Source organism: Sinocyclocheilus grahami, unplaced genomic scaffold (genome assembly GCF_001515645.1).
Source record: "Sinocyclocheilus grahami isolate Dianchi unplaced genomic scaffold, SAMN03320097.WGS_v1.1 scaffold242.1, whole genome shotgun sequence".
NCBI classification, from domain to species: domain Eukaryota; kingdom Metazoa; phylum Chordata; class Actinopteri; order Cypriniformes; family Cyprinidae; genus Sinocyclocheilus; species Sinocyclocheilus grahami.
In genome coordinates this window covers 440,577-452,351 of record NW_015505421.1, presented here as the reverse complement: position 1 = coordinate 452,351, position 11,775 = coordinate 440,577, and the positions used below count along the sequence as shown (strand labels likewise).

Sequence of the window (11,775 nt, the reverse complement as noted above, 5' to 3'; positions counted from 1 at the left end):
AGATACTATTCATCAATCAGTACCAATACTGAAGGTTTTGAGTTCATGTCCTTGTCAATTCAAAATGTATGTGTTGGTTGTGGAATGTGTTTGAAAGTGAATCCTGGGGAAAAAAGTTATTGTGGGGGAAAAAATGTGTATTTGTAATTGTTAGGTTTAACTGCTTTAAATGTGGATAAAACATATGCCACCATGTTCAAATATGAGGCATGCCTCACCTTTGACTTCTATTTACATCCCACACTGGCAATATTAATGGCACACTAGTGATCATTATTGGCCTCAATACACTGAACCCATTTACACTTAGCCACTTAATGCCTCCCATATCCAGTGAAAAATCCAGAAATTCATTTTTCACCTTTCCACACAAATCTTTTGCGATCTCTTTGATCTTTCTGTTAAAAAAATCGCTCTGTTATAATAGCATTGCTCACATTTTACTTGAATATTCTCATTGGCCCAAAATATACTCCTCGTGCACCTCATGAGCAAAAAGGTGAGGGAGGAGTTCAGAACTGCTCCAAATCAGCAGACTTGAGAGAGCAGGTGGGCGTTACCAAGATCATCAAGTGGCCAAACTAACAATAAAAAGACTTGTGTGAGCTAATGTTCTCTTGCACTCTGCCTCCAGACCCATCAGAGCCTGTGCCCTGCTCCAGAAACCTCTGGGGGAAAAGGGGAAAGAGAGTGAGCAAAGGGGAAGCACCATGGCTGAGTCTACTAACATGAGGCTACGGCTGCCGCTGTTATGCATCATCTTGGAAGTCATCCTCATCATCCTCTTTGGAGCGCTGGTGGAGTATAACGATGACACACATGCCAAGATGTGGAATGCAAACAAAAGCCATAGTGCTACTAGAGATGATTATGAGAATGAGTTCTACTATCGTTATCCCAGTAAGTGACACTTTTAATTGAAAAAATAGGGCTGGGTTTTATATTCAATTCTCATTGTTGAGAACATATTAAGATATATAACTATAATGATCATGCAGTTGGGTAATTATTAAAAAAAGAATATGGATCTATAAAGCTTGTGCCAGTAGAAACACACATGTGGTGCCTTTTAACTTGATAACCGAAGAATGTGTTTGATTGGTTGAACTGCAGATGAGCATTGGGCTAAACTGTGTAACTTGTGTTTGAGTGGTCTGACTGGTTTAAGTGAAGCATGTTTACATTTCATTCAGAATTTGTTGTCTTTAAAAGCTTGACTTATTGCTTGTTTTGTGCAATTGTCATCAAATTTAAACCGTAATTGAATTTCCCACCCACCTCGCTTTACTAAAACTGTCTCGCCCTTTAATCTTGCACTAAACTTACCCTCAGCACCAGACTTGTGCGACGCACATTAAATTTACTGCATTCCATTATTGTGTCTGCACTGCAAGCCCAGGACACACCTACATGTGACTCACATAAATCATGACAGATTTCACAGACTTCACTTATCAGGTTTGAAAATCCTCCTATTACCCACGGCACAAAAATGGTCTTCTACATGTGACAAGTAACAAATAATGTGATTTTTAACAATATTTTTAATTACATAGGCTACTATTACATTTAATTAAATACTCATTATAAATTATTATTCATTGTAAATAATGCAAAATGACAGCATTTAAATGGTAGAGTTCTCCTTGCTTTATCATATAGTGTCTCTCTCAGGGAATGGGACATAGATTTTAATGATACTAGTAAAACCTATATATTGAGTAATATGTGTCAAATAATGTTCTTTGACTTTTCTTCCTGTGGGGAAGCATCCCAGCCAGAAACTACAATAGTTTACTATGAATTAAATGGAAATTATATCAAATACAATTTATTGTGTAACCAAAATACCAATAATGCCCAGAAAGAAAAAAAAACGTAACGTGTGTGACTTTTAATTATAAACAAGCCAGAAATACCCCGGGACTCTTATTTTGAAATGTATATATTATTGCAGGCTGATCCTTCAGATGAGAGAGAACATATGCATTCTTACAACTGTCTAAAACATAAAATATAAAGGTCATAAAGTAGACATTTTCATAATTCATTAACTCGAGTTCATAAGCAATCGCTTGGCATAAATGTGCGCTATTCATAGACTTTAATTGGGTGGGCCGCCCAAGTAAAATCCATGTGTGGGAAACACTGGTCTTGTAAAAAACATCTTGTCTGTACAGTATTTAGTCACTAATCTTCAACAATATGCATCTTCACCTTTATGGGTGTGGTCGCATCTGTTTTGATTGCCACTGCTCAACAGCAGGACACATACACAACAGCTGTGACGAGAAAAAGCTGCATTCAGGGGTATACGACGATTGACGAATCCCATTTTTGTATATTATGTGTTCAAATACAATCAATTATAATGTTTTGTAATTATTTGACAGGTCTCTGCAGATCACTGTTTAGGTTGTCTGCTTTGTAAGGATGCAAATGCATTGCTTCACAGTGCACTTATTGGTTTCATTAAAGGGGTAGTTCACCCATAAATGATTTATGATTCATGAATCACGTACTCACCATAATGTTGTTTCAAACCTATATAACTTTATTTCTTCCTTTGAATGCAAAAGAAGATATTTTGTCCACACCGTGAAAGTCACTTTGGACCCCATTTTTATTGTATGGACCATAAAAAAAAACTAAGAGATAAAAAAAAGAAATAAATACATACAGGTTTGGAGAGACATTAATATCATTTTGGGTTAACTAGTTAACTATCCATTTTAAGACTTATTTGTCCTACAATAAACTCAGCTTACACATAGAGCTCATAGACTTATTTATAGGGTGCCAAAGAAGAGTGAGTGTGAGAGGTATGAAGGACAGTTGCCCACAGAGGCTATGCCATCCTCATTGGTGCCCAGGTCAATGGCTAGTTGCTTGGCAAAAGTGTAATTGTGTCAAAAGAAATGAAATGGGTGAATGAATGGCTCTACACAGAGATGAACACGGGTTAATGTTGGGTTCAGTGTACCCATAGTGTAAAATTGGCCCTGAATGGTGCTGCTAAGTACCCGTGTCTTGAAAAATATCTTTCCGTATGTGTTTACACGCATATCAGTGAGCAGTTACAGTTTATGAAATTACTATTAAAATGTAAAACTATGGGAATGTGAGAGAGAAGAATAGGAAAACAGCTAACTGACTGTGTGTTTTAGGTTTCCAGGATGTTCATGTCATGATCTTCGTGGGCTTCGGATTCCTAATGACGTTTCTGCAGCGTTATGGATTCAGTAGTGTCGGATTTAACTTCCTCATCGCAGCCTTTTCCCTACAGTGGGCCACACTTATGCAGGGCTTTGTCCACGGCATGCACCATGGCAAGATCCATGTTGGCGTGACTAGGTAAAACCTGAACCACACATATCAGACTTCATACATTTCTGTTTCCTACATTCAGTCATTTGGATTTTAAAGAGACTGGTGATGTCTAAAGGCCAGCAGTAGTGGCTAATAAAGATTTGTTATCAAAGAAAAGAATTGGCTACAACAGTCTAATCACTCCAGTAAAAGGTAATTAATGAAAAAAGGACAGATAAAATTATGTATTTGTGTGTTTGTGTAAGTATTAGGTGAGGCTTTACATTTGCTGCTGCTGTGGCCTTGTGTGTAAAGTGAATTGCAGCTGAACACAGCGCCACCAAGTGGACTGTGCAGCCCCTGACTCACAGGCACATGCACAACTGTATTTATAATTACTCACTGTGAATATGTTTGTTCTGCAGCATGATAAATGCAGACTTCTGCACTGGTTCTGTTCTGATCTCTTTTGGCGCCGTTTTGGGGAAGACCAGTCCTGTGCAGCTACTTGTAATGGCTATTTTTGAGGTGACATTGTTCGCCGTCAACGAGTTCATCCTGCTTTCTATGCTTGGGGTAAGTGTGAACACACTATTCTGTGTTATCTACAAAAGCACCAGAAAAAAGGTCATTGGAATTTTAAGATTTTGCAAATTGTTACTAAATTAGATTTTCACATAACTTAATTTTCAACAAAAAAAAAAAAAAAAAAGGTGATCTAAATGTAAAAATAGAGCTTGCACAATTGAATATCCAATTTTGTCTGATACAAGAAATTTTAATAATCTCTAATCGTGGCTAATAAATGAAATGGTACCAATATATTATGAGCTTCTAAAATTTCCTACATGCATAATAAAGACTAGATTACATTTGAGTACTTCACATTTACTTTACATTTAAAGGGTTCATGAACTGGCTTTTTTATTATTTTATACTGTTGTCTGAGGTCCACTTATGATGTTTGTGTGGTTTTTACATTCAAAAACATCAAAATCAATAAGTAGTAATTTTTATAGTAATAAAATCAATAATCAAATAGTAGTAGTAATTTTCTACCCTGGTTTTGAGGCCGGCTCGAGAAACGCTCAGTTTTTTTGGGCATGCCGCATTGAAGACTTAGAAGTAAATGTCCACTGCTATGATTGGATAACAGTTTTGCATAGTAAACCAACTTTCTCTGTGTCTGTTTGACAAGCTATGTCCTTCATAGTTGGAGCCTTCTGTGATTTTTGTTAGACACGTACACATAATTAGGACATATCAAGTGATCTCTAACAAAGCGATAGTGACATGATAATACAAATATTTTTTACTCATATAAGTGTGCTGCGCCATTCCTGTCGGATCCAATATAGACGGCACAGCATTGTTTTTTAATCTCAGCCTCTCTGCAAATCCAGTGTCGACCTGTGTCTTGTTTACAAAGGAATCCGCGGTGAAATGAAGCGAACAAAAGCTCAATGTTTTACTCACGTGAGCTGAAACTTCATTAAAAATAAAGTTCAGCCACACATTCCTAATATTTGAATCCGAAGGAAGGTTATGCAGCGACTGTGTTCTTCCACAACCAGGCACTGCACAATATTTTGCGATCTTCAATGGCATGTTTATTGCTTGATCTGGTTTAGCACCACTAACATTATTTCCCTACTATGTCATGTGCTAATCAGTGGGTGGGGCTACATAATTAGGCGTTGATATTCTTCTGTGGAGGCGGTGTTTAACCTATCTATAACGTCATAGGTAGACACATTCCAGGATCTGGCATTCGCTGGGCCTGGTGTCAATAAAAGCTTTTATTTCAGTAACAAGGACGTTTTCAGTTCTGAAACTTACAGGATATTATTTTAGTACGATGGCCTCTTATATATCAAAAGCTCAAGTTGATTTCTCAATTCATGACCCCTTTAAATATCCACAGAGGAAACTAATACAAATAAGCTGAAGTTTGCAGAAAGAGTTCAAAAACTATTTACATATTTGTATTCAAACATTTATGAGTGTTATCATAACAGTAAAAATTTAAATGCCAATGGTATCTATAGGCCAATGATGCTGGAGGATCCATGACCATTCATACATTTGGTGCATACTTCGGCCTAATGGTGACCCGTGTCCTGTACAGGCCAAACCTTGATAAGAGCAAACACAGAAACTCGTCTGTCTACCACTCTGATCTCTTTGCTATGATCGGTGAGTCACTTGAATAACTTACATACCTAAAAATGTTCTAGCCTGTAGTCATCTAAAAGTCTTTGATCCTCTAAAACTTTGGTTCTGCTCAGGTACCATCTATCTGTGGATGTTCTGGCCCAGTTTCAACTCAGCCATTACAAATTACGGGGACCCCCAGCACAGAACCGCCCTGAACACTTACTACTCTCTGGCCGCCTGCACACTGGCTACATTCGCTTTCTCTGCCCTAGTCAACCCAGAAGGCAAATTGGACATGGTGAGTATCCCTTTGTGGCCATCTTTGATATTATGTTACAAACTTCAACATTACAAACCCTCATACAAGCCTCTGTCTTTTTCAGGTGCACATTCAGAATGCCGCACTGGCTGGTGGTGTTGCTGTGGGAACAGCTGGAGAGATGATGCTGACTCCGTTTGGCTCTATGATTGTGGGATTCCTAGCTGGAACTATTTCAGTACTGGGATACAAATACCTCACGGTTAGTAGCACACACTTCTTTGACACATAACTATGAACATCCACAAGAAGCCTCCGTATCACGCTTGTTGCTGTTTTAGCCCGTTTTGGAATCAAAACTGAAGATCCAAGACACTTGTGGCATTCATAACCTGCATGGAATGCCAGGGGTTCTGGGAGCTGTGGTGGGTGCCGTCACCTCTGCCCTGGCATCTCCAGGTGTATATGGACATGGGTAAGTCAGTAGTTAATATATATGTAATTATTTGCATAATTAATTATTTGTGATTATTTGTTATTGATTTAGTCCATGAATACATCTGTCACACAACATTGTCTTTATTTTAATTGCTTAGGAACAATATGCAGTTTACACTTTATTATTTTTATGATGGTTATAATTGTATTCATATTTAATATGTTAATTATTGTTATTTAATAAGGTTAATATTTTTGCTTTGTTTTGCATACTTGTGTGTTATGGCTAAAAATATTGCAGAACTAATTCTGTGTGAGAACTGTCACATATGTGCCTCTGTTTCCCATCTTACACAGATTGCAAAGAGTTTTCGCTGATGCTGAAACTGGGAAATGGAACCCTCAATCTAGGGGTGGATTTCAGGCTATTTCCCTGGCTGTCACACTAGGAATGGCTCTGTTTGGTGGTCTAGTTACAGGTGGGTGTACAGTTGGAAAGTTCAGTGAGTGCATGCTTCCACTAGGCCAATCGTTTGATCTGATCTGAACTATTTTAAGTTTACCACTGTTATCATACTGTGCCATTCAAATGAGAGAATTTGAAGTAAATATGCAAAAGTTACGAAACACACATTTGCGCCACACACTGAAAACATAAACAAGGCAAAATGCATAGAGCTTAATGTTTTATTAATTGCAAAATGGCAAATATTTTCATTTCATCATCAACTTAGTACAGACATATATTATTATTGCATAATAATATTGTAATATTCACAACAACAACGACAACAACAATAATAATCACTGTATGGAACACAGACTAAACATATACTAAAAACACTGAGTAGCAAAAACAGAAAATATAAATATTTTGTAATAAATGACATTCAGTCTCTGCATATTAGGGGTGAAACGGTACATGTACTCGTCCTGAACCATCACGGTACGGACGTCACGGTTCGAGTCATGCGGTCAGACAACGAATACAGTCAGTCATAGCCGATCAATCCAAAAGGGGGTGTGCACAGTAATGCAACACTAACTGTCACAACAGGAAAGAGCAGAAGAAGAGACGATCTACGCATTAACCCATAACAAGGGGTGTTTCTCAATACTGAAATTGATGCTTCCTCGTTTCCTCGCTTCTCCGTCCTCCAGCATGTGACCCGAAAACTGATCTAACTCAGCTATCTTGAAGGGCATCTCAATTCTCTAATTGGACCGTGAGGACGCGAGGAACAAGAAGCGAGGACGCTTCCTTAAGAGTCATGAACGAGGGTACACAGAAAGGAAAGGAAGTGAGGAAAGGAAACTAGGATGCACAAATAAGAAATGAGAAGCACCCAAGAACGGCGAGTTCAAATGGCACGCAAGGGCTCCAAGAACCACCTGCTTGTTTTAAATCAGTGTGGGAAAGTTTCAGGTTCTAGAGATAAACTGGTCGACCAGCCATAAATCGGAAACATTTGTTTTTTTAGTTTTATTTTGGCTGATCTCTATTCTGGAACTGCACACAAACTGTGTTGCAATCATTTACCAAAATGTAATTTGTGTGGAGAGATTAAAGCCCAATCCCAATTCTACCCCTTAGCCCTTACCCTTTCCATTTCCTCTACCCCTCCGTTTCGCGCGTTCACGTGAAGGGGTGTCTCAATTCTCTTTTGGTTGGAGGGGTAGGGGTAGGGGTATAAAATAGAATTGGGATTGGGCCTAAGTGTGTGTGAATTACCTGAGTCTGTGCGTCTCTCAACAGTGTTCGACAGCAGCGTCTCTACTAATAGCTAAATTGTAACAGTTCATCTGCTTCAATAACAGCACCATATTACCTCACTAGTAAGAAAGGACAGGTAGCTTTTAAGTTGCTGAACTATTTTACTGAACACGTTTCTGTGCATGTGTTTTTGCGTGTCAGTACTGTATATGTGTGGGTTTGTATGGGAGAGAGTGGGAGAAAGAGAATGCTTTCTGTACATAATAAAAACATAAATATAATTTGGCGTTTTTATCTAGTTGTTTACTATATTTATTTGCTTGGTCAGTGTTTTTGTGGGTTTTAGTTCTTTTGCTGTTGTAGGCTGTAAGGACCTTTGAAATAACTGAAATCAGTTGGCGAAGTGATAAGGGCATGTGGTCAAGACCTGCCTGAAACTACTTTTTGCACACCTTCGAACGTTCATCAGCCAATCAGATTCAATCATTCAACAGCCCCATAGTATATGGACATTAAAGGGGTCATATGATGTTGCTAAAAAGAACATTATTTGGTATATTTGGTGTAATAAAATGTGTTTATGTGGTTTAAGTTTCAAAAAACACATTATTTTCCACATTCTGTACATTATTGTTTTTCCTCTATGCCCCGCCTTTCGATTTTTACAAAGCTCATCGGTCAAAGCTCATTTTACAAAGCTTTCACAACGAAACACACAGCGTCACACACGGCGGGCTAGAGTGAGGAACAGCCGGCGAGCTTGAGAACGGCGCGGCCGGCGGATTCGACGAAGGAGTGGCCGGCGGGCTTGCGGTAACCACATGTGACGTCCCAGGGCTGGACTCCGCTTCGTCCACAGTAAAAGCCAATCCGGCGATCCACAGCGCGAAGTTGATGTATTTCCTCAGCGAACAGCGCGGATCAGCTCTAGGCATGACAAAGCGGATATTGTCCTCTTTTGGAAGACCAAACAAAGTAGTTTCGCTTTCACAACGAAACACACAGCACCTTCATAACATGGCGGTGGAAACAACAATACTATAGCGAGAATAAAAGTTACGCCTTCTTTCTTTGCGTGAACATTTGGGTGGCGTTATGCAAATCTTCCCACATCGTGACGTAGACATGTGGGGGCGTGTTAGAATGAGCCGTTTTAGGTAGGCGTGGTTGATCTCTTTGGATTTGAGACTTTAGTCTTTGCAACTTTACAGATCTTCTTTATGCACCAAGAGCTTGTAACACTCCAAAGAGAAAGGAAAAATTGAAATCGCATCATATGACCCCTTTAAATTGGTGTTTATAAGTGCAGCTGCTTTGTTTACAGCGGTAACCAAGGAAACAGTATATCGCTGCTGTTCCATAAGCCCACCTGCTGTCAGAGAATAAATGTGCATTTTCATTCAGTCAGTCTGCTGTTTTTGTTTTGTGCAGTTGTCTGATGTAGCATAATTTCACAAAGTTGGAGTTAGACCATTCTGTTTTTGCTTTAAATCTTGAAATTAAACAATCTAATTCAAATAAAAAATAAACTGCTCATGCTACATAAATGTAGCACTACTGTCTGTTCAAAATAAATGAAAAAATACATTTCCTGTTGTACCAAACTCATATCAAACCGTGACCCCTAAACCGAGGTATGTACTGAACCGTGACTTCTGTGTACCGTTACACCCCTACAATTACAAAAATTAACCATGTTTTTTCTACAAATAAAACCAAAAAACCATGCTTACTATAGTTAAACCATGGTAACCAAAAATGAACTACACTAACCATAGTTTAACCATGGTATTTGTAATAAAACTGTGGTTATACAAATGGTAATCAATACGCCAAAAAAACCATGGTTAATTTTCGTAAGGGTAATGCTCAGTGATTGTTTACAAAGCTTTAAAGAAAATCATACATTTTTATTGTATAACTCCAACTTGAATTCTTATATTACAGTTACAATTAATCATCAACCAAAATTTGATCATCATGACAACTCTAGATTGTTCATGCGTCGTGTTTTTCTCAGGGTTCATTCTGAAGCTGCCCATCTACGGTGCTCCTCCAGATACTCACTGCTTTGAGGATGGACTCTACTGGGAGGTAAAGACTTTTCAATATCATTTTTATTGCATTTAGAGTTTATGCTGAATTCCATAAGCCTGTTTCAGCCAAAGATTCCTTGACTGTCTTTGACAGTGTAATTATTAGGCATTATTGCCTAATGTGCAGTAATGAATCATGGGATTCATACACTCAGTCTAGTCATGTGCTATTAGGAAATGTGAATGTGTTTCAGGTACCAGGGGAGGAGGAAGGTCATGAGCTTAACGAAGTGGCCACACCAAACGAAATGGAAAAACTCAACAGCTAAATTACCTGCATTCACCTGTTTGCATTTCTTCATTACTACATAAACCTGCACAAGACCTGTCACCTGTGAAGTTCGCTGCAGGTGCCATTTATTTTACTTACACTCTTAAAATAAAATGGTAAACTTTGTTCCATTAATGTTAATATTATTATATGTTATTATATACAATTATTAGCCCAGTTTACCTGAGGAATATTGAGAATGTACAACTGAGTCAACCAACCTGTGATTCCTTATAACACCACTAGATGGTGACGCAGAGCTGTCAATGGTTCAACAGCGCCGTGACAGAAGACAAGATTATTCTCATGATTAGCTTCTAGAAATATTTGTAATTTAACTGCAAAATACTGGTTTATGCTTTCTCTTTATTTTGAATATTTTTGCAAGAACAATGGGAATCTGTTGTGGGATGTATGGAAAAATATTTTGTATTCACTTGGTATATTTTTTTATTTCCCTAAAATTGAATATGAAATTTGTGAATCCTGAACAGTTGGAATTGAATGTCTACAACATAAAACTCTCTGTGATTTACAGGTTTTCGAAAACGTTTCCTATGAGCACACATTCTATCTGAGATTTTTATATGGATTATTTGTTTCACAGATTAAATACATACTGGGACATTGATGAACATGTTTTAATGACTACTAAAATTGGAGGGAAAAATATTTGGATTGATTTAAGATTTTAAATGTTATAGTTACATGTTTATCTGGTTTAAAGAAGAAAAAAATTCTTTACAAGGATTATTTCTACCCGGCATAACCTGCATTTGTATGGAGTGACATTTAAATAAATTGTTTGGATTTATATTGCTGGAAAGTCATTGTTATTTCATTAATCCTTTGAAGGTGTTTGAGAGAAATGCACTGTTTATTTTTGGAAATGGGAATGTGTTTTTTTCCTCTTCTTTTTTCAGAACGCATGCTAAGTGATTTTGTCAGTCACGCGGGCGTGAATTCTACAGTTTATTCAGCTCGACAATAAACAACGAATCTCGCTGATTCCTAGTGAAGGCGCCGTTTAATTCAAGGATACTTAATGGCGCCAACAATCACTGGGGAAAGGGTTAACGAAGAGTCCAGATGGTCTCCGTCGCGTTATTAGCACAGTTTCACTTTCTAGGATCAAACGGAGAAGAGAAAGTGGGGGTCTTATTTTGATAGCACGTTATTAGGAGCGCCTGGAGCTCGCGGGCTGTGCGAGGAGCAGCTCTACGCCCCTTTTCATTCGTGCAGTGAGTGTTTTACAGAGACAGCGCCGCGGCGTGAACCAGCGCCAAGGTCTTTTCCCAGGCCTCAGACAGGTGGACAGCTGGGATGTGAATAGGCGCTAATGCTGAAGTGCTTAATTGCGCTTTATAATCAGCAAAAATGAAGAATACTAACTGCACGTAATAGGGTATTTACATACTTGATATGTTTGTGTGTTTTGTTTGAAATGGAGCTTTAAGGGTTTCATAAAGAAATTGCGCTGGCGATTGAAGTTCACGTGATAGACTTTGACCAACTGTTGTGTTGTAGTCCA

The 11,775-nt window shown here is 38.3% G+C and overlaps 1 protein-coding gene across 1 annotated transcript; it reads left to right on the top strand.

The window, feature by feature from the left end:
• The first annotated feature begins 602 nt into the window (after positions 1-602).
• On the top strand, positions 603-10,908 carry rhbg (Rh family B glycoprotein). Its single transcript, XM_016289204.1, has 10 exons — positions 603-900; positions 3,168-3,354; positions 3,735-3,885; positions 5,358-5,505; positions 5,598-5,764; positions 5,850-5,987; positions 6,067-6,200; positions 6,521-6,642; positions 9,898-9,971; positions 10,168-10,908. Exons 1-10 carry the CDS (start codon positions 711-713, stop codon positions 10,240-10,242), a joined length of 1,386 nt encoding a protein of 461 aa, XP_016144690.1. The 5' UTR covers positions 603-710; the 3' UTR covers positions 10,243-10,908.
• Positions 10,909-11,775: the final 867 nt, after the last annotated feature.

Excerpts from the sequence above, each read along its gene's own strand:
- rhbg (XM_016289204.1), top strand. The coding sequence starts at position 711 with ATGGCTGAGTCTACTAACATGAGGCTACGGCTGCCGCTGTTATGCATC. Across the intron at positions 3,886-5,357 it reads TCCTGCTTTCTATGCTTGGG|GCCAATGATGCTGGAGGATC; the intron begins GTAAGTGTGAAC and ends TGGTATCTATAG. Across the intron at positions 5,988-6,066 it reads TGGGATACAAATACCTCACG|CCCGTTTTGGAATCAAAACT; the intron begins GTTAGTAGCACA and ends TTGCTGTTTTAG.